The following is a 27034-nucleotide window of genomic DNA, read 5'->3' as shown; positions in this document are numbered from 1 at the left end:
TCACTATCCCAAGCGCCTAAACTGTACCTGGCACATAGTTGATGCTCAATAAATAGCTGTTGCGTGAACGAATGTTGAAGGTATACCAAATGCCAGGTCCTATTCTTGCTGCTGGGGATGCAACAAAAAACTGCCTGCCTTCCTAGAACTCAAAATTGGAAGTATACTTAAGCCAATACACCTATTTTCCATATTGGCTCCACCACTTTTTCCCTGTGAGATTTGGGGCAAGTTACTTAATGTCTACCAAGTCTTGCTTTCCTTTCAGTCGTAATGAAGATTAAATGGAAAAAAAAACATCATTTGTATACCGTTTAGCATAAAAATCACTTTAGTATTTATTTCCCTTCCTTCCATGCCAGAAGACTGGGAGCCTGACATCTCTGCCACAGGTTTTTACAAGGCCTTGGAAAGGTGCAAACAGGTTACTATATCCAGGCTTACCCACTTTTTAACTGAAGTTCTGATGGGACAGTTCTTAAAAGGGTCGCAATAAGAAACCAGGGAATAAGAAACCAGGGCTAGGGTCACCTACTTCGCCGTTTTGCCTCGGAAAAGCCTCGCCGGGTCCCCAAAAATGAAAAGTCTGGAGGAAAGGAAGGGGAGGAAAAGTGGGGGAACTGTCCACAAGTGAACACTACAAATCCCAGCACTCTCTGCGGCAGGCAACTACGGGTCCCAGCAGGTTTCGCTGGCTGGACCGAGGGGACCTCTTAGGGCCTGCCACTTGAGTTCAGCCACAGAGGGCGCGGGGCGCACCAAGGCAGCGGGAGAATCAGGTCAAGCTTTAACGGCGCTGCGCAGACGCCACTCACGGACCGGACGTGACGTAGGGAGAGTTCCGGCTTCGGCCTCCGCCGCTGCCGCCGCTACTACAGCCGCTGCCGCCGCCGCCGCAGCTACTGCCGCGGCTTGTGATTCCTAAAATGGCGCCGCTAGACCTAGACAAGTATGTGGAGATAGCGCGGCTGTGCAAGTACCTGCCGGAGAACGACCTTAAGGTGAGCCCCGCGGGGCGGGTGCCTGCTTGCGGGGCTCGCCCCTTCCGGCTGTGGGGCGCCTGCCGGCCCGCCCTTCCTCTCTCCGCGGGTCCCCTCCTGGGTATCCCGTACTGTTTCAGCGGAGGGCCCAGCGCGATGCCAGGCGACTCGGTCCGACTGGGCGTCACGCGGAGAGCTGGGGGTGCCCGAGTACCCCGAGTGCTGACCTGGTTTCCTCCGTGGGGATCCCGAGGGATGTCGCGGCTTCTGTCCCAGGGTCGCCCCTCCTGGCTTTCGGGCTGCCCCAGCACTCGAGCTCTCTCAGCTTTGCCTGGGAGGCTCCTCTCCCCCAGCCCCACCTCCGGGTCTCCGGGAGTCGAGCTGAGCCCCAGCGGGCAGTGCTCTCGGCATGGTAAAATCCTCCCAGAGGTGACAGGAGCGCGGTGGCCGGCGTCTGACAGGAGAGCCGCCGGCTCCCTGACCGCGGCCCAGTGTGCTGAGGTCCCTGAGGAATGGAAAGGCGGTGGGCCAGAGCGGCTTGATAGTGATGTGACAGAAGGTCAAGTTGTCTGTCTTTACCACTCCTCCAAATTGCTTCTTAGGAGTGTTTGTTTTCTTCTAATTCAGATGTGAATCCCGTTTCTGAGTATGTTGTTGAGCTAATTTAAGTGGATAAAACAGTCGGTTCTCGATAAATACAAATACTTTCCTTTAAGTTGTTCCGCCATAACCCCTTCTTAACTCAAGATTTAATTTTCTTAGTTTTCTAGAGGAGGTGAGTTGTTCCTTGTTACCGCCGAGTCCAAGTAATAGTAAATGTATGTATGGGTAAAGGAGTGTAAGTCTTTGCTATACTGATGTTTTGAAAAGTGTTTATGCGTTTTTGGAAACCAGTGCCTAGGTTTCTAGCAGTGTTTATCAACTAGTGTTAGTGTCAATTTTATTTGTTCAGTTAACTTTGATTTCCTATGTGGTAAAGTTGGTAAACTTGACAGTTTGAATTGTTTTAAGTTGTGGGTTTAAAACAATTTATCGTTGTCAGTGAAGCCTTTTTCTTAAGGAAGATTACACCATCGGATATTTTTGTTTTTTGGTTTTGCTTGTTTGGGGTTTTTTGGCTATCTCCTTTGGCACAGAAAGTTGAATATTTAACATCAGTCAGTCAACAAGTATGCAAAATGTTTGAGGCGGCTGAGAATGTACTGAATTGCACTTGTTAATTTTATGTGCCATGTCATGGGGGAGTCATTCTTGTGCACTTTCCCATTTTTAATAGGATAATTTAATACAGTAAGTACAAAGCCTTTATTAGTAGTAATGTAGCGTTCATCCTCATCTGAGTCTGTCAAACATTGGTTTTGTGGCTTCTTTCTGCTATGCCCTTTTTTAAGGAAACAAGAATACAACTTGTTGTTGTATTCTTGGAAACTAACCAATTCATGGAAAACTAACCAGACCTTTTTTTTTTTTTTTTGAGACAGAGTCTTGCTTTGTTGCCCCGGCTAGAGTGAGTGCCATGGCGTCAGCCTAGCTCACAGCAACCTCAAACTCCTGGGCTCAAGCAATCCTCCTGCCTCAGCCTCCCGAGTAGCTGGGACTACAGGCATGCACCACCATGCCTGGCTAATTTTTTCTATATATATATTAGTTGACCAATTAATTTCTTTCTATTTTTTTTTTTTTCAGGCAAGTGACAGACTTGAAATTTTCTTTCTATTTTTTTATAGTAGAGACAGGGTCTTGCTCAGGCTGGTTTTGAACTCCTGACCTTGAGCAATCCTCCCACCTTGGCCTCCCAGAGTGCTAGGATTACAGGCGTGAGCCACCCACCCGGCCAGACCTTTTTTAATGGCATTGTTTTTGGGTTGTTTTGTTTTATTTTGGTTTTGAGGCAGAGTCTCGCTTTGTTGCCCAGGCTAGAGTGAGTGCCCTTGGGTTAGCCTAGCTCACAGCAACCTCAAACTCCTGGGCTCAAGCAAACCTGAGTAGCTGGGAATACAGGCATGCACCACCATGCCCGGCTAATTTTTTCTATATATATATTAGTTGGCCAATTAATTTCTTTCTATTTATAGTAGAGATGAGGTCTTGCTCTTGCTCAGACAGTTTTCGAACTCTTGACCTTGAGCAATCTGCCTGCCTCGGCCGCCTAGTGCTAAGATTACTGGCGTGAGCCACCGCGCACGGCCTAGTAGCATTGTTAATCTTATATGTGAGGTGGCATATTGTATGTCAATGAATTGGTATGAAAGTTTCTTTTTATTTATCATGTGTAAAGCTGTTTTAAGCTTTGTGTTTATAATTAATAAAATGTTACTTCTTATGAAAATGTGTCTTGATATTTACTTGAAATTTGGATGCTGAAATGATTTGAAGGATAGTTGGATTTCTTTAGACCTTTTAGTTTGGTAAACATTAGATTTCCTTCCTACTTTAAGGAAATGTAGTTATTAAATGATTTTATTTCCTGTTGAAACACAATTGGACTGTACTTGGCTTGTGCTGTTTCTTTCTTTTTTTTCTTTGGAAACTTTGTTTCCCAGGTTGGAGTGCAATGGCATTATTGTAGCTCACTGCAACCTGAAACTCTTGCACGCCAGCAGTCCTCCTGCCTCAGCCTCCCAAGTAGCTGGGACTGCAGGTGTGCACCACTTTACCTGGGTAATTTGTCTATTTTTTGTAGAGACAGGGTCTTGCTCTATTGCCCAGGCTAGTTTCAAACTCCTGGCCTCAAGATATCCTCCTGCCTTGCCTCCCAAAGTGCTAGGATTGTAGGTGTGAGCCACCTTGTCTGGTCTCTGTTTCTTAATAAACTTAATAAAAATCTTTTGGGCAATTACTGAGGAAAAAAGAATTCTGAATTTTTCTCTATAAGAAGAGGCTTTTCTTCTGTCTTGGAAATGTTTTTATCGGATTAATTTGCTTGTATTGCTCATCTCTGGTGTATTTAAAGAAATTTAATTTTGTTTCTGTTTCTTGGCATGAAGTGCAACCTAAAATTAGGCAGACCAAGAAAGTATGCCAGTAGCACCTATTCTGAGGCTTTAAAGCCAAAATAAAAGATTCTGTAAGAGGAAAAAGAATCACTGGGGCCACTTACTGTTCATGATGGAAAAGATTTTGTTCTGGTAGAAAAGAAGATAGAAATTTACCTGTTTCAAATTGATTACAAGTTAGAGGTACTAAATCAAATAATAAGTTCATTGGATGATCTAGATCTAATTACAGTTTCTCTATAGCTGAGTTGGAAATAGTCAAATCACTAGTACTGGATCGAATCTGTTTTGGAGCAATAAGTACTATTAAACTGTTTTGAAGTAATCTAAGAGTGAACTATAAAAAAGTGAGTGGATCATACTGTGACTTTCTTATAAAGGTCTCATGTGATTCTTATCTACAAGAAAGATTTCACAAAGGATCATAAAAGGTACAGATTCCAGAATGAATGATAAAAGGCAGGTTTACTGAATAAACTTCAGAATTTGCAAGGGCAGGTTGAGGTGGAGTGGGGGGATATGGAAATCCAATCTCTTGGATAGTTCTTTTTTTTTTTCTTTCTTTTCCTTTTTCTTTTCTTTTTTTTTTTTTTTTGAGAGGAACAATTTAAAGATGGAATTTCTTGGACAGTTCTTAAGGTGACATGTACCAGAGGCTGGGAAGAGCAGGGGGATAAACTGGGGATGGTTAATGGGTGCAAAAATGTAGTTAAATAGATGAACAATATTTGATGGCATAAAAAAGTGACTATAATCAACAATAAGTTAGGATATACTTTAAAATAACTAAAAGAATGGAATTGGAATGTTCCTAACACAAAGAAATGATAAATGCCTGAGGTGATGCATACCCCAATTACCCTGATTTGATTAATTCACATTGTATGCCTGTATCAAAATATCACATGTACCCTATAAAGATATACAACTATTATATGTTCATAATAATTGAAAATAAATAAACTTTTTAAAAAAGAAATTATACACTAAGCTGGTTTTCAGGGTTTTTTTGTTTGGATTTGTGGTTTTTTTTTTGATACAGAATCTTGCTGTTTCCCAGGTTAGAGTGCCGTGGTGTCAGCCTAGCTCACAGCAACCTCAAACTCTTGGGCTCAAGCAATCCTTCTGCCTCAGCCTCCCGAGTAGCTGAGACTACAGGCATGTGCCACCATGCCCAGCTAAGTTTTTCTATATATTTTTAGTTCCAATTAATTTCTTTCTATTTTTAGTAGAGACCAGGTCTCACTTTTGCTCAGGCTGGTTTCAAACTCCTAGGATCCTGGTGGATCCTTGAGTGATCCACCAGCCTCACCTTGGCCTTGGCCTCCCAGAGTGCTAGGATTATAGACGTGAGCCACCACGCCTGGCCCAAAGGTAGTTAATATAGAAGGAGTTGGGAAAAGACTAGTGTCTTTCTCAAAGATGTAACACAAAGAATTGTGTAATTCCATAGTAACCACTTTTATGGATTGATAATTAATGTGATCTTTTCGGAACTCAATTTTATGTTCTGAGTCATCTGAGAGTATTTTTTTTTTTTTTTTTTTTTGAGACAGAGTCTCACTTTGTTGCCCAGGCTCCAGTGAGTGCCGTGGCGTCAGCCTAGCTCACAGCAACCTCAAACTCCTGGGCTCAAGCAATCCTCCTGCCTCAGCCTCCTGAGTAGCTGGGACCACAGGCATGTGCCACCATGCCCGGCTAATTTTTTCTATATATATTAGTTGGCCAATTAATTTCTATTTATAGTAGAGACGGGGTCTCGCTCTTGCTCAGGCTGGTTTTGAACTCCTGACCTCGAGCAATCCACCCACCTCGGCCTCCCAGAGTGCTAGGATTACAGGCGTGAGCCACTGTGCCCAGCCAATCTGGGAGTTTTTTATATAAGGCTGCCTGCTCTGCAAAGTTGTCCTTCTTTTTTTTGGAGATAGGGTCTTGCTCTGTTGCGTGGGCTAGAATGCAGTGGTATCATCATAGCTCACTGCAACCTCAAATATTTGGGCTCAAGTGATCCTCCTACCTCACCCTCCTGAATAGCTGGGACTGCAGGCATGTACCACCATGCCCAGCTAGTTTTTCTAATTTTTGTAATGACAGTGTCTAGCTATGTTGCTCAGGCTAGTCTCAAACTCCTGACCTCAAGGAATCCTCCTTCCTCAGCCTCCCAGAGTACTGGGATTACTGTGAAGTTGTGCTTTTATCTTAAATGCCTTCATAAAGCTTGAAAGAATTCTCTCTTTTTTTTTCTTGAGATATGGTAAATAGAAACTGGAAGAGAAGGTTGGAAAGGCTATCTGATTTTATAGACTCTTATCATATACAGTAGTCTTTGTCCTTCCAGATTGGAAGCTTGTTAGTTTTTTCACTCATCGTATTACCTGTCTTATTTATTGATCATTCTGTTTACCTGAGTTGTTTGGTTTTTCATTGAATCTTTCTTTAGGTACAGTGAACACAACCAAACACAACAGTTAGGGACACACCATGGCTTTCTATAGGGCTATAAGAGTGTTTTCTTTTTTTTTTTTTTCCTTTGAGACAGAGTCTTCCTCTATTGCTCTGTTGCCAGGGCTAGAGTACTATGGCATTAGCCTAGCTCACAGCAACCTCAAACTCCTGGGCTTAAGCGATTCTCTGGCTTCAGCCTCCCAAGTAGCTGGGATTACAGACAGGTGCCACCACGCCCAGCTAATTTTTTCTATTTTTAGTAGAAATGGGGTCTTGCTCTTGCTCAGACTGGTTTCAGGCTCCTGAGCTCAAGTGATCCTCCCACTTCAGCCTCCCAGGGTGCTAGGATTACAGGTGTGAGCCACTGCTCCTGGTCTATAAGTATAAGAGTGTTTTCTGTGTTTTCAAAACCCTTTTATAATAATGTCTGGTATTTTGTTGGTTCATTTGGCCACAGAATCACATTCTCCTTTGTCCTCTGAAAATAGTCTTGCAACAGTGCTGTCTAGTAGGAATAAAATGCTCACAAATGGGCCGGGCGCTGTGGCTCACGCCTGTAATCCTAGCTCTTGGGAGGCCAAGGCGGGCGGATTGCTCAAGGTCAGGAGTTCAAAACCAGCCTGAGCAAGAGCGAGACCCCGTCTCTACTATAAATAGAAAGAAATTAATTGGCCAACTGATATATATATAAAAAATTAGCCGGGCATGGTGGCGCATGCCTGTAGTCCCAGCTACCCGGGAGGCTGAGGCAGAAGGATCACTCAAGCCCAGGAGTTTGAGGTTGCTGTGAGCTAGGCTGACGCCACGGCACTCACTCTAGCCTGGGCAACAAAGCGAGACTCTGTCTCAAAAAAAAAAAAAAAAAAATGCTCACAAATGTGAGCCTCAAATTTTCTAGTAGCCACATTTTTTAAAGATATAAAAACAGATGAAATTAATTTTTTTTTAAGAGAAGGTCTTGCTCTCTCAGGCAGGAGTATAGTGGCATCATCATAGTTCACTGCAGCCATGAACTCCTGGGTTCAAGCAATTCTTCTGCCTCAGCCTCCCGATTAGCTGGGATTACAGGTGTGCACTTCCATGCCCAGCTTAATTTTAATAATAGTTTATTTAATCCAATTTTAACATATGGTCAATACAAAAATATTAATGTAATATTTTTGGTGCTAAGTCTATCAAATATGCATATTTTACATTTGTAGCACATTCCAATTTGGACCAGCCACATTTCAGGTGCTTGGTAGCCATATGTGGCTGTAGGTATTGTATGGGACAATGTAAATTTCTAATGACTCCCCTAGTCCTAGAATTTCGGAGCTGAAAGAGAATCAGAGTTCATCTAGTTCTGAACCCTTCTCACTTTACCCAGGGGGAAACTGAGCTTTGTAGAGTCTGTGATCTGCCTCAGGATGTACAGCTGCTCAATGACAGCTAGAATTTGGCTGGAAAGCTCCCCTGTGTAGAGCTCTTTCTGTTATAGTTTCTGACTTTTAGAATGGCTAATCACAGGCTTTTCTAGATATACCTTCCACTATATCACTTTTCTTTTTATTGTACTTTTTTTTTTTTTTTTTTTTTTTTAGTTCCCTGCCCCTTCCTCTCCTCACTCCCCTTTCTGTATTCAGCACATTGGACTGCCCTTTTCTGACAATATATCCTGTACTTTTCTGCTTCACTTCTTCTCAGTCTTTCTTTTACTTATTTAATACTTATATAGCACAAATATTAAATGACTCTTTTTTTTTTTAAGACTTGCGATCTCTTGCTCTGTTGCCTAGGATAGATTGCAGTCTCTAGCTCACAGTAACCTTGAACTCTTGGGTTTAAGTGATCTTCCTGCTGGAGCCTTTCAAGTAGCTAGGACTATAGGTGGGCACCTCCATGCCCAGCTAATTTTTCTTATTTTTGTAGGGATGGGATCTTGCTATATTGCCAAGGCTAAATTATTTAATACTCTTAATAATATGAGTTGGGTACTAATATTTTGCCTCATTTTACAGGTAATCGAAGTACAGACAGATTTCGTAACTACCAAAAGTCATACAGGTAGTAAGTAAGTGAAGAAGCTGGGTAGCATTCAAACCTAGGCAGTCTGGCATTAGGGTTCATGTTTATAACTACCATTTATAGGCCTGCTGCTGTGTCTCATACCTGTAATCCCAGTACTTTTGAGAGGCTAAGGAGGGAGGAGCATCTGAGGCCAGGAATTTAAGACCAGCCTGAGCAATATAGTGAGACCCCCATCTCTGAAAAGTAATGTAAAAAATTAGCTTGACGTGGTGGTGCACACATCTAGTCCTAGCTATTCTAGAGGCTGAAGCAAGAGGATCTCATGAGCCCAGGAGTTTGAGGCTGCATTGCAGTGAGCTGTGATCATTGTCACTGTACTCCAGTCTTTCCAGTCTGGGCAACAGAGTGAGACCTTGTCTCAAAAACAAACAAACCAAAAATCCCAACTACCATTTATGTTTCTTCTATAGAATACCTTTCTATACCCTCTATTACCTGCCTTTTGAGCTCTAACTCAGATGTCACTTCTTCTGTGGAGGGTGCCTGGATTGCATAGTCAGAATAGCAATGATTAGAATTTACATTGCTACTTATAGTTTTCAGAGCAGCTTCATGTCCTTTCTGTCATTTACACAATCCTTGTCATAGGCTGAACAGATGTCCAAACCAAGACTTGGTGAGGTTTAAGTGATTTTTGCCACAGCAACTCAGCAGAGTACATACCTAAATTTTTTTGTTTGTTTTTTGGGTTTTTTTTTTTTGAGACACAGTCCCACTCTGTCGCCCCAGCTAGAGTGCAGTGGTGTGATCATAGCTCACTGCAGCCTCAAACTCCTGGACTCTAGTGATCCTCCTTCCTCAACCTCCTAAGTAGCTGGGTCTATAGGTATGCGACACCATGCACTGCTAATTTTTCTATTTTTTGTGGAGGTGGGGTCTCACTCTTGCTGAGAGTGGTCTCAAACCTCAAGTGATCCTCCCACCTCAGCCTCCCAGAGTGCTAGGATTATACACACAAGCCACCATACCCAGCCTCATATCCGAATTTATTTGCTGTTTTAAATTTCCATTCTTTTCTTTCTACGCTGACATTGCTTTGCCCCGCAGCAGTTTATTGCTCCATTTTACTACTTACAGTGTTCTGTTTTGTGTGATAGCATATGTGTCTGTCTCCATCATTTGACTCCAAGCCGCTTGAGGGCTAGGTTCATTCCTTGTTTATTTTTTTATTTTCCACAGTTTTAGAACACTGCCTTTATATGTGATAGACAATCAATAAAGGCTGGTTGAATCAAATTGTGTGTTGCTTTACAACAAATATTTTTTTAAATGGCTTCTTGTGTCGAGTACTATTCCCTGTGGGTGCCAGGGGTAGAATTAGATACTCTTCTCTGCCTTTGAGGTACTCTCAATATAGTAAGGGAGATAAAGAGGTAAACAAGTGCTATAGTAGAGCACTTCTGAGGGTGTTGGCAAACATAGAAGCAGCAGCATCTAATGTTGGAGCCAGAGATGATTTCACAAAGGGAGAAGAGTTGGGAGGATAAGCAGGGTTCAGGTAGACAAAATGGGAAGGAAAGAACATTCAAGCAGAATAGATACTGTGGCTGGGCACGGTGGCTCACACCTGTAATCCTGGCACTCTGGGAGGCCAAGGTGGGCAGATTGCTCGAGGTCAGGAGTTCGAAACCAGCCTTAGTGAGACCCCGTCTCTACTATAAATAGAAAGAAATTAATTGGCCAACTAATAAATACAGAAAAAAATTAGCCGGGCATGGTGGCACACGCCTGTAGTCCCAGCTACTCGGGAGGCTGAGGCAGTAGGATTGCTTGAGCTCAGGAGTTTGAGGTTGCTGTGAGCTAGGCTGACGCCACGGCACTCACTCTAGCCCGGCCAGCAAAGTGAGACTCTGTCTAAAAAAAATAATAATAATAATAAATATTAATACATAAATAATAAAATAATAATAATAAAAGAGAATAATTTGAGTCAGGAGTTTGAGACCAGCCTGGATAACATAGCTAGACCTGATCTCTACTTAAAAAAATAGTAATAATAATAAAAATAAATAAAATGTAGCTAACGAAAAAGTAGATTCAAATAAAACTATTACTAGGGGTACATTGTTGTATGTGGTGGGAATATGACAGAATCATGACATGGAGTTTGGAAAATACTGTCATAGAGGAGTATTCTTGAGGAATTTTTAAGGCCAGTGACAGTACATTTTAGAAATATTGTTCTGGCAACATTGTGGACCATGGATTGGAATGGGACAAAAATGTCCTAGAAGCAGTAGGCCAGGAGACACATTGTAAGACTTTGGGTAAGGCAGTTACAAGTGATTGTGGTGTTAGAAAGGAAATGAAGGCCGGGCGTGGTGGCTCACGCCTGTAATCCTAGCACTTCGGAGGCCGAGGCGGGCAGATTGCTCAAGGTCAGGAGTTCAAAACCAGCCTGAGCGAGACCCCGTCTCTACCAAAAATAGAAATAAATTAATTGACCAACTAAAAATATATATACAAAAATTAGCCGGGCATGGTGGTGCATGCCTGTAGTCCCAGATACTTGGGAGGCTGAGGCAGTAGGATCGCTGAGCCCTGGAGATTGAGGTTGCTGTGAGCCAGGCTGACGCCATGGGACTCACTCTAGCCTGGGCAACAAAGTGAGACTCTGTCTCAAAAAAAAAAGAAAGGAAATGAAGAAGGTATAATAGCAGATTAGGTTTAGGTTATGAGGAAGACAGTAGTTCAGCTTAATCTCTTATTTTCTTGGCAAGGACTACTCAATAAATACTATAACTAGATATGGAATGTGGGGAGTTTGGCTTGGGCCATATTGAGTTTGAGATTCTTCCAAGTTAAAACATTGAGATAGAGGTGTCCAAAAGACTGTTTGATACCCACGTCATTTAGGCAACAAATATTTATTGATTGCTGAATATGCTCCAAACACTTTTCTAATAATAGTAAACTCAGGAGAAAGATCTAGACCAGTGGTTTTCAACTGGTGACAGTTTTGCCCCCCAGGGGATATTTGCAATGTCTGGAGACATTTTTGGTTGTGTTAATCGGGGAGAGGGTTGCTGTGGATATCTAGTAGGTATAGAAGCTAGAGATGTTGCTAGGCATCCTATAATGCTACGGTTCCCAATCCCCAGACTGTGGACTGGTATCGGTCCGTTGCCTATTAGGAACCAGGCCACACAGGACATGAGGGGTGGGTGAGCGAGTGAAGCTTCATCTGTATTTATGGCTGCTCCCCATTGGTCTCCCCCAACCCCAGTCTGTGGAAAAATTGTCTTTCACGATACCAGTTCCTTGTGCCAAAAATGTTGGGGACTACTGCTATAATGCACAGGACAGCAGCACCCTGCAACAAAGGATTACTTCCATTCTCAACTAATTCATATTAAGATGCTAAAGTATCATTAAGCTAGACTCATATTCTGGTCTAGCCTGAAGATACAGATATTACTTTCTGGATTGCAAGGGTGTGAATATCATTGTCATCTCCGTTTCTACTCCTCATTCCGAGTGATTTGTGTTATAGTAAAGACTTTTTATAAAGACTGTAAGATATAACTTTTCGTGGATTTTTATTTCTTAAGCTAAGAGTATTTTATAAATACCAGTATATAAATGTAAATAAAGGAAATATAAGTATGTGTTAGATGTAAAGATCAGCTAACAAAGAATTAAAAAAAATTAAAACTCAGTATATTTGAGGAGTGAGAGGGAACCAGGGAGACAGCAGAGAATAGAATGGAAACTGTGAACAAGTATCTTGAGAAAAATGTGGAGAAGAGAAATAGAAATCTCCTAAGAATGGGAATCATGAACCCCTTCTTACTTAAGGATTAGGAATTAATTGGGCATGATGGGGAGAAAGGGGTATAGTTGGCCTTAAATTTGGGATAAGATTGAGAATCTTGCTTCAATGACTATTTTGGAACAGTGAGAGAAGCCATGCTTCCTGCAAACCAAGCAGTAGAACCTTTGTTCTGTGAAGAGTTTGGGAGGAGAGGTGGCTATGTCTTGCCCAGGGTGAGGCTGTGCTCTTTGAGGCCACTGTGTGTGTATTTGGCTGACCTATATAGGGTTTATACTGAAATTTCATGGACTTTTCTTATTTTTATTTGTGCTTGATAGGGCTTTATAAGCTACTGCTGAACTGAAGAGATGAGAGGCAATGGCTTTGGTTTAGAGACAGCTCTCTACATCCTCAGTTGCGATCTGCAGAAAGTAGCAGTCACAGAAGGCAGCTGTAATTTTGCTCTTATTAGTGTGCCTGGCCACTGTTTGAAGGATGCTGCCTAAATAGTTTACACGTATTCTCCAGACAATCAGCTTTTGAGATGGACAGGGTTTCATAGTGGTGTTCTTCACTTTATGGTTGACTGTTTTCAGGTCAGCACTTGGGATATTGGCCCTGGTGACTTGCAGTTTAGGAGGGATTATTAGCTAGGAGAGCCAATTACATGTGGCTCTGGTACATTGAAATATGGGAACTGGCCGGGTGTGGTGGCTCACTCCTGTAATCCTAGCAGTATGGTGGGGCTGAGGCTGGTGGATCACTCAGGGTCAGGAGTTCGAAACCAGCCTGAGCAAGAGCGAGACCCTGTCTCTATTATAAATAGAAACAAATTAATTGGCCAACTAAAAATATATAGAAAAAATTAACTGGGCATGGTGGAACATGCCTGTAGTCCTACCTACTCAGGAGGCTGAGGCAGAAGGATTGCTTGAGCCCAGGAGTTTGAGATTGCTGTGACCTAAGCTGACGCCACGGCACTCTAGCTCAGGCAACGGAGTGAGCCTCTGTCAAAAAAAAAAAAAGAAAGAAAGAAAGAAAGAAATATGGGAATCACGGAGTCTCTCAGGAATCTGTGTTGTGATTAGTTTCAAAATTTTCAATAAATGATTTGTTCCTAAAAGGATATAGGGTGGTTTACAAAGATGCTTTCAGTATAGCAAGATAAATTACAATCTGAAGAAGAAAAATGAGATAGAATAAAGATAGGAAACCAAGATGGAGCCAGCTATTTTACTATTCTTTTTTTTTTTACTTTTTTTTTTTTTTTTTTTTTTTTTTTTGCGACAGAGTCTCACTTTGTTGTCCAGGCTAAAGTGAGTGCCGTGGCGTCAGCCTAGCTCACAGCAACCTCAAACTCCTGGGCTTGAGTGATCCTTCTGCCTCAGCCTCCCGAGTAGCTGGGACTACAGTCATGCGCCACCATGCCCGGCTAATTTTTTTTATATATATATCAGTTGGCCAATTAATTTCTTTCTATTTATAGTAGAGACGGGGTCTCGCTCTTGCTCAGGCTGGTTTTGAACTCCTGACCTTGAGCAATCCGCCCGCCTCGGCCTCCCAAGAGCTAGGATTACAGGCGTGAGCCACAGCGCCCGGCCTTATTTTACTATTCTTAAAAGTAAGAATACATGTAAAATAAAAGCTGTGATGACCAGGTTACTTAGAGATTCTAGAAGCCTGCAGAAAGATAGATGCTGATCAGTGTCTCTCACTACAGGTTGATGGCATGATATTAAAGTGCAGTTTGGGGAAAAGCAATTGGGAAAGGGGAGGGGTAGGGTGAGGGCAAGCTCCGTAGAGGACAGTCTGGCATAATTAGCATGGAATATACAGTTATTTTTATTGTTTGAGCAATAATATTTTTTTTATTTTATTTTTTTATTTTTTTTTATTTTTTTTTGAGACAGAGTCTCACTTTTGTTGCCCAGGCTAGAGTGAGTGCCATGGCGTCAGCCTAGCTCACAGCAACCTCAAACTCCTGGGCTCAAACGATCCTCCTGCCTCAGCCTCCCAAGTAGCTGGGACTACAGGCATATGCCACCATGCCCGGCTAGTTTTTTGTATATATATTTTTAGTTGGTCAATTAATTTCTTTCTATTTTTAGTAGAGACGGGGTCTCGCTCAGGATGGTTTCGAACTCCCAACCTCGAGCAATCCGCCCGCCTCGGCCTCCCAGAGTGCTAGGATCACAGGCGTGAGCCACCGCGCCCGGCCTGAGCAATAATATTTTAATAATTGATATTTATAGAGTTATACACAGTGGAGGCCCCAAGTTTATAGGTTACAAATGATTTCATGAAGGTAGGCAAGTTGAGTGATCAACATTGTAGGGAATAGAAAACTTTCTCTCCCGGAGATGTATTATGGAACAAATGAATGATGAGCTTCTTTGGAGGCTTGTATCAGAGGATGTGTTGGGGAAAAATATTCAAATTTTATTCATGGTATGGGCTCTGACTCTCACTGATGGAAGTTAGGCCTGTTCTTAAAAGACATGAAATCTTAAAGGAAGTGTGGATGGGACAAATAACTGACAACATGCAGGCCCCATGGGGAACAAACTTGGAAACAAACAGAAAACTCTGCACATTCTTGTACAGATTATAGCAAAGACTTCTACAAATACCTTGGTGGTAGTGGAATTCGTTGAGGAGGTTTGGTGAGTACACATGAAAAAATATTGCAAATATTAATTGATCAAGGCATTATACCTAAGGACGGTAGGTAAGGTCCTGAGATAGGTACTTTGAAGCATCATTGTATTGTTTTAATTTTTAAAATTGTACAGTATTAGAAAAAATATTTTCAGAGTATTAATTGCTGCTATGAAGTTAACCTAAAAAGAGCAGTGCTTTTTATTCTGGCAAGATGAGGAGAAGAGAGATGGTGAGGAGAGACTAAAAAAAATACAGGCCAGCCAGGCTCAGTGGCTCGCACCTTATAATTCCAGCACTTTGGGAAGCTGAGGAGGGAGGATCACTTAAGGCCTGGAGTTTGAGGTTGGAGTGAGCTATGATCACACCACTGCACTCCAGCCTGCTCAACAGAGTGAGACCCTGTCTCTAAAAAAAGAAATAATAGGCTGGGCGTGATAGCTCACGGCTGTAATCCTAACACTCTGGGAGGCTGAGGCGGGCGGATTGCTCAAGGTCAGGAGTTCGAAACCAGCCTTAACAAGACCCCATCTCTACTAAAAATAGAAAGAAATTAATTGGCCAACTAATATAGATATAGAAAAAATTAGCTGGCTATGGTGGTACATGCCTATACTCCCAGCTACTAGGGAGGCTGAGGCAGTAGGATGGCTTGAGCCCAGGAGTTTGAGGTTGCTATGAGCTGGGCTGATGCCACGGCACTCACTCTAGCCTGGGCAAAAAAGCAAGACTCTGTCTCAAAAAAAAAAATAAAAGAAATGATAATAAATAAGTATATACAGGCTAAACATTTAACTATTCATTAGTTTCTGGTGTATTTGTTTTTTGGAACTACCCTTAAGCTAGATGGAAGTGAGTTCAGTTAAGAAAAAATGCAAATAGCATATTGTTAACTTTGGATGCTAATGATTATAAGAATAATATTTATATATCATAGATCTAATGGATTATTAATAGAAGTAGTGGCTGGGTACAGTGGCTCACGCCTGTAATCCTTGCACTATGGGAGGCCGAGGCAGGAGGATTGCTCAAGGTCAGGAGTTAGAAACCAGCCTGAGCAAGAACGAGACCCTGTCTCTACTATAAAAATAGAAAGAAATGAATTGACCAACTAAAAAAATATATATAGAAAATTAGCTGGGCATGGTGGCTCATGCCTGTAGTCCTAGCTACTCGGGAGGCTGAGGCAGGAGGATCACTTGAGCCCAGGAGATTGAGGTTGCTGTGAGCTGACACCATGGCACTCTGGCCCGGGCAACAAAGTGAGACTCTTTCTCAAAAAAAAAAAAAAAAAAAAAATAGAAGTAGGATGCTGTCTACGGTTATCTTTTGAAATTAACTGGAAGCATAGCCATCTATCCACAAGGACTAGATTAAGTGGTTGTAGTTAAGTTGGTGATTATTATTTTTAAATAGGTAATACATATACTTTCTCTTTTTATTATTTTTGTTTTTTTAGAGGCAGGATCTTGCACTGTTGCCCAGGCTGGAGTCCAGTGACAGAATCATAGTTCACTGCAGCCTCAAACTTTTGTGCTCCAGGAATCCTCCCACTTCCTGACTAGCTAGGCCTACAGGTGCACACCACCACACCCAGCTAATTTTTAAGTTTTTTTAGAGATGGGATCTTGCTATGTTGCCCCGGCTGGTCTTGAACTCCTTGCCTAAAGGCCTCCCAAAGAACTGGGATTACAGGCATGAGCCACTGTGCCTGGCCTTTTTTCCCCCTCTCTCTTTAAAGAATGATTAATGATTGCCTTGGGCTGTGGGGTGCAGGTATGGGGAAATAGTGATTGCCAATGGGTATATGGAGTTTCTTTTGGGGGTGATGAAAATGTTCTATTATGGTGATTGATGGTTGCTAACACTATGAATATAAGAAAAACCATTGCATTTTATACTTCAAAGGGATAAATATTATGGCATGTGAATTATATCTCAAAAAAGTTGTTGAAATTATATATTGAAAAAATTATATTCCTGTTCTCCACTCTCCAAACCAAACCTAAGCAAATCAAAATCTTATTCATGAAAGAAATAACTGATAAGCTGGACTTCATTAAATTAAAAATTTTGCTTTGTGGAAGACCCTGACTAGAGGATGAGAGGACAATCTACAGACTGGGAGAAATTATTTGCAAAAGACATATCTGATAAAGGACTATTGTCCAAAATATACAAAGAACATTTAAAACTCAACAATAAGAAAATGAACAATCTGATTAAAAAATGGTCAAAAGACACCTCACCAAAGAAAATATACAGGCCGGGCGCTCACGTATAATCCCAGCACTTTGGGAGGCTGAGGTGGGAGGATCCCTTGAGGCCAGGAGTTCAAGACCAGTCTGGGCAACATAGTGAGACCCTGTCTCTACAAAAAGTAAAAACAAAGAAAAAAAATTAGCAGTCTTCCTGGTGCATGCCTATAGTCCTAGCTGCTTGGGAGGCTGAGGCAGAGGAGAAGTGCTTGAGCCTAGGAGTTTGAGGCTTCAGTGAGCTATGACTGTGCCACTGCACACACCAGCTTGGGTGAGAAAGTGAGACCCTGGCCCAAGAGAAGAAAAAAGATACACGGATGACAAGCATATGTAAAGATGCTTTGTATCATATGTCATTACGGAAATGCAAAGTAAAACAAAAATGAGATACCACAGCACACGCTTAATAGCATGGCCAAAATCCAGAACACTAACACCACCAAATGCTGATGAAGATTGTGGAGCAACAAGTACTCTCTGGTGGAAATGCAAGGTGATACAGTCACTTTGGAAGACAGTTTGACAGTTTTTTTTTTTTTTTTTTTTGAGACAGAGTCTCGCTTTGTTGCCCGGGCTAGAGTGAGTGCCGTGGCGTCAGCCTAGCTCACAGCAACCTCACACTCCTGGGCTCGAGTGATCCTTCTGCCTCAGCCTCCCGGGTAGCTGGGACTACAGGCATGCGCCACCATGCCCGGCTAATTTTATATATATATATCAGTTGGCCAATTAATTTCTTTCTATTTATAGTAGAGACGGGGTCTCGCTCAGGCTGGTTTTGAACTCCTGACCTTGAGCAATCCGCCCGCCTCGGCCTCCCAAGAGCTAGGATTACAGGCGTGAGCCACAGCGCCCGGCAGTTTGACAGTTTTTTACAAAACTAAATATACTGTTACTGTGTGACCTAGCAATCTTGCTCCTTGGTATTTACTCAAATGAGTTGAAAACTTATTTCTACACAAAAACCTACATTTAGGTATTTATAGCTGCTTTATTCATAATTGCCAAAACCTGGAAGCTTTGTGACCTTAATCTTCGTGAGTCTCAGTCTTATGTGAGTAAAGTGAGAGATAAGGCGTAGGTGGTTTTTAATGTAAACCAGAATTTTGTAATTGAAGGAATCTTAGAGACCATCTTTCAATATAAAGTTAAGGCTCAGAGTTCAGTAACATTGTTTCACTCACCAGTATCTGTTCCTATTATGAATAATGGGTGTATTATATGGAAGGACTACAGATTTGTTTGTTGAAGCGTAGGGGTTGTGGGAAATACAGCACAAGGAGGAGCTAGCCTCTCAAGGATTCAAGGCCAGAAGAACTCCAGGCCCAAAGGAAGATCTTGCCTTTTTAGGTGCCATTTGAAGATCAGGAACTTACCCTAGGAATAAGGACAAACCCATCTTATTTTGAAGTTTTCTGTTTTGCTTATATAGGAAATGAACACTTTCGTTTCCTCTCATTTTCTTTTGGAAGCCTTTTTTCCTTCTCTTCCCTTTCCCATTTTGAGTTCTCACTTATACTTGCCTCTGTGTAGCTATTGTTATAGCTATCACTGTTAAAATAAGTCTCATATATTGAAGAGATTGTAGCTTTTAGATTCATTAATATTTAAAATAATTTATTTATGCTTGTTAGTTTATTTTCTCTTTTCTTGGCAGACCTATCATAACATCCAATAGGGGACTAGGCATGGTGGCCTACGCCTGTAATCCCAGCACTTTTGGAGGTCAAGGCCAAAGTTCAAGGCCGAGATTAGAAGTTCAAGATGAGCCTAGGAAACATAGTGAGACCCCCTCTCTACAAAAAATTAATTAGCCAGGCATGGTGATACACACCTGTAGTCCCTGCTACTTGGGAGGCTGAGGTGGAAGGATTGCTTTTGTCCAGGAGTTTGGGGTTACAGTGAGCTATGATCTGGCCACTGCACTCTAGCCTGGGTGACAGAATGAGACCTTATCTCTAAAGATAAAAAAGAAAAAAAAAATCTAGTAGGTCTCTTTTGCAATAGTACAAGCTGGTCTCAGGTGGAAAGAAGGTTCCATAAAATTATTTGGTTTGAATGCTTTCAGAGAACAAAAAATTTTAAATGCAGACATTTAGAGTTCTTTTTAAGAAATAGAGTGACTCCTCAATTTTAGATTTACATTTTGTAATTAGTTCCAGTTAACATTTTCATTTTGAGATAGTTGCGGATTTACATGCACTTGTAAGAGGTAATACACAGAGATCCTAAATGTCCTTCATCTAGTTTCCCCCGTAGCAACATTTTGTAGAACTATAGTACAATACCACTACTAGGATATTGACATTATTGATGTAATCCATGATCTTGTTCATATTTCTCCAGTTTTACTTGTATTTATTTGTGTGTGTTTAGCTCTAGGCAGTTGTATTACCCATAGTCTCATGTATCCAACACTGTATTCAAGATACAGAACAATTCCTTTACCATGAGAATTCCTCTTGTTGTCCTTTTATAGCCACACCTACTTCCTTCCTGCTGTTCCTCTCCTGGATCCCTGGTAACCACTAATCTGTTCTTCATTTCTATAATTTTACCATTTCAACAATGTTATATAAGTGAAATCATATAATTTATAATTTTTTAGGATAGGTTTTTTTCACCCAGCATAAATACCTTGACATTAATCCAGGTTGTTGTGTAGCAATAGTACATTTCTTTTTATTGCTGAGCAGTGGTCTATGATACAGTTTGTTTATTCATTCATTGAAGGACTTCTGATTTGTTTCTAGTTTTTGGCTATTATGAATTAATGTTCTATGAATATTTGTGTATAGATTTTTGTGTGAACATGTTTTTATTGCCAAGAATACAATTGCTGAGTCATATGGTAAATGCATTGTTTGTAGTTTACTTTTAAAATTAGCAGTTAGAAACCTTTTATCATCAAAATTATTTATTTATTTAATTTTTGAGATGGAACTTCACTCTGTTGCCCAGGCTAGAGTGTAGTGGAGGCAGCCTAGCCCACTGCAACCTCAAACTGCTGAGCTCAAGTGATCCTCCTGCTTCAGCTTCATGATATCTGGGTCTACAGGCATGGGCCACAACACAAGCCTAGTTTTTTCTGTTTTTAGTAGTGGTGGGTTCTTGCTCTTGCTCAGGCTGGTCTTGAATTCCTGAGCCTCAAGCAATCCTCTCTCCTCGGCCTCCCACAGTTCTAGGATTACAGGTGTGAGCCATCACACCCGGCCTAAAATTATTTATTTTTACGTTTCTTTTTTTTCCTTTATCTTTTTTGTTTTGTTTTGTTTTTTTCTTTTTCTTTTTTTTTTTTTGTGTGAAAAGCATCATTTTCTATATAGTTCCTTGTAAAGCCATCTGTCTCCTAGAACCTATTGTCTCTGTAGCCAGGGAGCTTGCATTCTCCAGTAGTCATATCATTGTATCAGTCTTATTTATGCATTAGGAACTCTGGGAAAGCTGACAGAAATCTAACCCTCTAACCCTAGAATCAATCACAGGGTAGTTTCTTTTCCTATCAAAAAGTATACTTAGGCCAGGCGCGTTTGCTTATGCCTGTAATCTTAGCACTTTTGGAGACTGAGGTGGGAGATTGCTTGAGGCCAGAAGTTTGAGACCAGCCTGAGCAAGAGAGAGACCCCATTTCTACCAAAAGTAGAAAAATTAGCCGGGTGTGATGGCACAGTCCTCTAGTCCTAGCTACTTGGGAGGCTAAGGTGGGAGGATCATTTGAGCCCAAGAGTTTGATGATGCCACTACACTCTACCTTGGATGACACAGCCAGACTCTGTCTCAAAAAAAAAAAAAACAACCCTATATATATATAAAATATACATATACTTAGTCTAAGTATTAGTCTTTATATTTTTTTGTCTTTGATCCTTAGTTTAAAATGGTAAATGTTTACATTTTATTTTCTTTTACAGCGGCTATGTGACTATGTTTGTGACCTCCTCTTGGAAGAATCAAATGTTCAGCCAGTATCAACACCAGTAACAGTGTGTGGAGACATACATGGACAGGTAAAATTTCATCAGCAGATTTTTAGGTTTTATACTGTCCATGATCTGTATGTCTTTCTACTTGTGCTGCAAAATTAAAACGACGATGACAGCAGCAACAAAAAAAACAGCTGGTGGTAGGCCTCAGTCTCTGTGACACTAATGACTCCTGATTTACTGTTTTGGTGAATAAAAGCAATGGTGAAATTATTTATAGAGCTTGTTGAGATTACATTTGTGAACTGAATAGAATGCAGTATTGTTCTGAGGAATGGCTGGGGTGGGGTGGGAGCACAGAAGATATAAAACACAAACATGGACTCCTGATAGTAATTATGATTCATAGGAGATGTTTTAGTTTTAGGCACTTTTTTTTTTCCTTCAATTCATTTTTATTCTATTCATAGATTGTTGAAAATTTATCATTTCTTTAGTGGGAATGAGAGTAGTAAAGGTTCAGAAAAATAAAATTGTTGATATGTGACTTTACAGCAAATCATTGATAGAATGAAATGGATTTTTCTTGTTTGTAATAATTTCAAAGCAGATACAGGATGAGCACACCTCATCTTTAGACTCTATTGTCAGTGTTTAGCCTAGTTGAAACCTTATGTATATTTGTAAAATTTTTCACTGGGAATTGAATACTGAACAGATCACTTATAGCCTGCTGTATACATATTATACAATGTAGTTGGAACTGTAAGACCTGTAATACATTGTGAACAACATAGTTTTATGGATGCTTACAGGACTTATTGTTTGTCATCTGTGCAGTTTCCTTACGTTAAATGTGACTGCATAAAGGAGCAAAAATGTGTATACATTGGCTCTGATTAGGGGCTGCTCCATGAGTGAAGTCCCATTTTGGTTATTTATAGGACATTTTCTTTTTGGTTTTTCAAGGTGTTTTCTGGATGGTTGAGGTTATAATAAATCTGACATCTACATGTCATCAGCTCATAAATAGAAGCCCTATTATATCGTCCTTGATCTGTTAAAATTACAGTTCTTTAAAGAAAGTAGACTTTAGGAATGAATTTCTTAAGATTTTCATGTAACTTCTCTCCAAAAGTGTAATAAACATTTGCATTTTGTCATTGGAAGAGCATCCGTAGCCAAGGCTTCACTATACCGCCCCGAGAATCCCAATTGCCCTTTCTGTTTCTGACAGTCACAGGCAGTAGCTGTGACCCCATAACACAGATGTGTACCTTAGCATTGGGAATAACTCATGATTATGAAGCAACATCACCCTCCTAATATGTCTTTTCACGTTATAAATAATTTAGTTTAGCTCATTTCAATACATTGCATATGAACAAATGAAAGTAGAACTTTGTAGTATTTGAATCAATAAAATAAATTACCAAAAAAAATTTGCAATTTGCTGACATAAAGGATATTAATATAAGCAGTGTCTTAACACAGTCCCCAAAACTGGAATAAACCAAGTAATGTTCCCCTGATTATCATGTTAAAATTGAAGGATTACTTGTGTTATCAAGGACTTTTTTTTTTTTGAGACAGAGTCTCGCTGTGTTGCCCAGGCTAGAGTGAGTGCCGTGGCATCAGACTAGCTCACAGCAATCTCAAACTCCTGGGCTCAAGCAATCCTGCTGCCTCAGCTTCCCAAGTAGCTGGGACTACAGGCATGCGCCACCATGCCCGGCTAATTTTTCCTATATATATTAGTTGGCCAATTAATTTCTTTCTATTTATAGTAGAGACGGGGTCTCGCTCTTGCTCAGGCTGGTTTCGAACTCCTGACCTTAAGCAATCCGCCCGCCTCAGCCTCCCAGAGTGCTAGGATTACAGGCGTGAGCCACGCGCCCAGCCCAAGGACTTTTTAATATATAAATTATAGCCATGATCAAAGGTCAGGAAGGTAGAGACAACCTGGAACTACTAAAATAAATTAAAATCATAAAATTGAACTTCTATTATATAAACCTTCAGTTATATGTATAATTCTTATTAACATTTATATTGTGTTTTGAGGTTAACAGAATACTTGTTCACATATTCTATGTCAATTTTTTTAAAGAGCCCTGTGATATAGGATTATTTTGTAGAGAATGAAAGTGAAACTAAAACATTGAGGAATTAACCCAAACTCACACAGCCACTAAGGGGCAGACCGAGATTTGAAACTCTTTTGGGTTTCTGTTTCAAGTTACTTTAAGACTGCCACCAGACTGTGAATGTTGTTTCTGTTGTACTTGACCCTTAAAAACAATTGCTAATCAAATATATGGAACTCGAGCTTCTAAACATCTCATTGATTATCTGTATCCTTTGGGACTTATCTTCCCTTTGGGCCAGTTCTGGAATTGCAGGATTGGGTTATGAGTGTCAATAAAAATGTTGGTGAGGCCGGCGCAGTGGCTCACGCCTATAATCCCTAGCACTCTGGGTGGCCAAGGCGGGTGGATTGCTCAAGGTCAGGAGTTCAAAACCAGCCTGAGTGAGACCCCGTCTCTACTAAAAATAGAAAGAAACTAATTGACCAACTAAAAATATATATACAAAAAATTAGCCGAGCATGGTGGCGCATGCCTGTAGTCCCAGCTACTCGGGAGGCTGAGGCAGTAGGATCGCTTGAGCCCAGGAGTTTGAGGTTGCTGTGAGCTAGGCTGACACCACGGCACTCACTCTAATCTGAGCAACAAAGTGAGACTCTCTCTCAAAAATAAATAAATAAATAAATAAACAAACAAATAAATAAATAAGTAAATAATAAAAATGTTGGTGAGCATGTAGTGCCGAGAAGCATTGAAGCAAGGTAATCTAGTGAGGAGTTATAGCTTGCAGTGTCAGGTATAGCTTGATTTAAATCCCATCTTGGCTATATATAGCTATTTAAGAAGCCACTTCAGCTAGCTCACAAATTTGTTAAATGTGGCCTAGAGACCCTTGGGTCCCGAAGGTGGTACAAAAGCAATGGAAGGTAAAACTGCTGGTGCCTCAATGTGAATCAAGAGAGTGGCACCAGACGGTGCTGATTGTCACTATATTTTTCACCAACATATATGCACAGTAAAGTAAGATGTCAGTTTCATTTAAGAATGTCCTTGAAGAAGTAGCAAATATTAATTTTCTTAACTCTCAACCCTATATACATTGTTCAAAAAGTCTGTGTGTTGAAATGGGAAGTATCTCTGGCCATACCACCCTGAACTCGCCCTATCTCGTCTGATCTCGGAAGCTAAGCAGGGTCGGGCCTGGTTAGTACTTGGATGGGAAATGGGAAGTGTGCCTAAAGCATATTTGCTGTATACTGAAGAAAGTTTACTCAAGGAAAAGTATTTGTGAAATTCTTTGAGTCATGAGCTGAAGTCGCTGCTTTTTTTGTGGAACACTATTTTTACTTGAGAGAATGAATGACAAACTATGGTTATTCAGACTTGGTATTTGGCAACCATTTTTGCAAAGAGAAGTGAGCCAGTCACTTCAAAGAAAACAATTCACAGTATTTGTTGCCAAAATTTGAGTTTACTAATGAAAAATTGGAATTTTGGAAAATTTGAGTCTACCACCATGAGACTAATAGTTTCTGATACCTTAAGACCTTTTCTGACATGTGGCTGGGTGTGGTGCCTCATGCTTATAATCCCAGCACTTTGGGAGGTTGAGGCAGGAGGGTTGATTGAGACCAGGAGTTTGAGACCAGCTTCTTCGGGGGCTAAGGTGGGAAGATCGCTTGAACCCAGGAGTTCAAGGTTGTAGTGAGCTATGATTGTGCTACTGCACTTCCACCTGGGCAACAGAGGGACATCCTGTCTCTTTAAAAAAAAAAAAAAAAAAAAAAGACTTTCTGAGATGAGATGAGTGGTGATATTAACAAACATGGTTTTTTGATGATGATAATAAAATGACATTTTTTTTAAAAGTACTACACAGTAAGATACATCAATCTAACAGGGTATGAAAAGATCACTGATAATGGTTTCAGATTTCATATTACGATTAACCTTTAAGTTTCTTAAACTGCCACTTGTCAAGTTTTGGTATAGTATTAAAAGAAGAATATGTACAATTATCTGAAAATGTTTTAAAAAATCCTTTTTGTAACTACATGTCTGTGTGAAGCTTGATTTTCTTCATATACTTAGTATACCCCAACAAATTGAATAAAGAGGCAGATTATGAGACTCTAGCCATGTTCTTTTTAGCTAGACATTAAGGAGATTTGTAAAAATTTAAAACAATGTCAATTCTCTTCTCAGTAAATATTTTTGTTTTGTTTTTGAAAACAGTTAATTTGTCATTAAAATGTTTGTTACTATTTAATGAGTATGCTATTGATTTTTAAAAATCAATTTAATATTTAAAAAATTCTCAGTTTTAATTTCTAATATGATTTGTATAACTGATTTGTATAACCTACATAAACAAAAGCTTTTTGAGGACCTCTAATTCTTTTTTTTTTTTGAGACAGAGGTTTGCTTTGTTGCCCAGGCTACAGTGAGTGCCATGGCGTCAGACTAGCTCATAGCAACCTCAAACTCCTGGGCTCAAGTGATCCTTCTGCCTTAGCCTCCTGAGTAGCTGGGACTACAGGCATGCGCCACCATGCCCGGCTAATTTTTTCTATATATATTAGTTGGCCAATTAATTTGTTTCTATTTATAGTAGAAATGGGGTCTCACTCTTGCTCAGGCTGGTTTCGAACTCCTGACTTGGAGCAATCTGCCCACCTTGGCCTCCCAGAGTGCTAGGATTACAGGCATGAGCCACCATGCCCGGCCGAGGACGTCTAATTCTTAAGACCACAAATGAGTCCTGAAACCAAAATGTTTGAGAACTACTGATTAGTCTGGCTGTTTCCTTGCTTCTGATGATGGAATAAAATCCATTTCTCAGGATTATTTTTGGTTTAAAATGAGAATGTTTACAGAGTGTCTGAGATATGAAAAACATACAGTGGATGGTAGATATTATTTGTGAAATGATGAAGTAGGCTTCCAGCAGTGTAGAATCACGGTAATTATTTGCCCAGGTTCTTGGTAAATGTTTATTATGTTAATGAATTTTGGATAAAACTTCTAATATGGAGTAGGAACTATGGGTCACTGATGCAGAATATTTAATTATTTATTTATCTGGTAAATAGAAACTTACGAAGCTTTTGTTCAACAATAGATGTCGGCCGGGCGCAGTGGCTCATGCCTGTAATCCTAGCTCTCTGGGAGGCCGAGGCAGGCGGATTGCTCGAGGTCAGGAGTTCGAAACCAGCCTGAGCAAGAGCAAGACCCCGTCTCTACTATAAATAGAAAGGAATTAATTGGCCAAATAATATATATAGGAAAAATTAGCCGGGCATGGTGGCGCATGCCTGTAGTCCCAGCCACTTGGGAGGCTGAGGCAGAAGGATTGCTTGAGCCCAGGAGTTTGAGATTGCTGTGAGCTAGGCTGATGCCACGGCACTCATTCTAGCCTAGGCAACAAAGCGAGACTCTGTCTCAAAAAAAAAAAACAAAAACAAAAACAATAGATGTCTATAAACATCAATAGAAAAGTTTAAGGGCACTCCTTCTGCCACACTTTCACAAAAGTAGGTGACTTATGAAACTTTTAATGTTCCCGTCCTGACTTTATGTGTATACATATTCATTTTTTTACATAGTAGGATTTTGTCGTTGTGTTATAGGTATAGTTTGTGTTCTATTTTTTCACTAGTCATTTTTTCTGCTTTGCTGCATAGTTTTCATCGTAATCATTATTCATGATGACGTAAGATCCTTGAGTTGGTAGATCATAATATAAGATATTCATTTATATTGATCATGAAGGGCTTTTTTAAAAAATAATATTTTTATTCTTTACTTTAAATTTATTTCTTCTCTTAGTATTGTTTGGAGCAAGTTTTTTTGTCATTATAAATGGT

General features: G+C 40.5%; 1 protein-coding gene across 2 annotated transcripts in view; it reads left to right on the top strand.

The window, feature by feature from the left end:
* The first annotated feature begins 725 nt into the window (after positions 1-725).
* The window catches only part of PPP6C (protein phosphatase 6 catalytic subunit), a 36427-nt gene continuing 10118 nt past the window's right edge, over positions 726-27034 (top strand). Inside the window, exons 1-2 of one of the 2 annotated variants that reach the window (XM_012771896.2) lie at positions 726-1001; positions 21070-21165. In XM_012771896.2, coding sequence (XP_012627350.1) covers positions 927-1001; positions 21070-21165 — 171 coding nt within the window. In that variant the 5' untranslated portion in view covers positions 726-926. The other variant, XM_076009038.1, reaches the window with a different exon arrangement.

Source organism: Microcebus murinus, chromosome 12, assembly GCF_040939455.1.
Source record: "Microcebus murinus isolate Inina chromosome 12, M.murinus_Inina_mat1.0, whole genome shotgun sequence".
Classification (NCBI taxonomy): Eukaryota; Metazoa; Chordata; class Mammalia; order Primates; family Cheirogaleidae; genus Microcebus; species Microcebus murinus.
The sequence above is the reverse complement of the archived record's forward strand: the minus strand, read 5'-3'. Positions and strand labels throughout refer to the sequence as shown.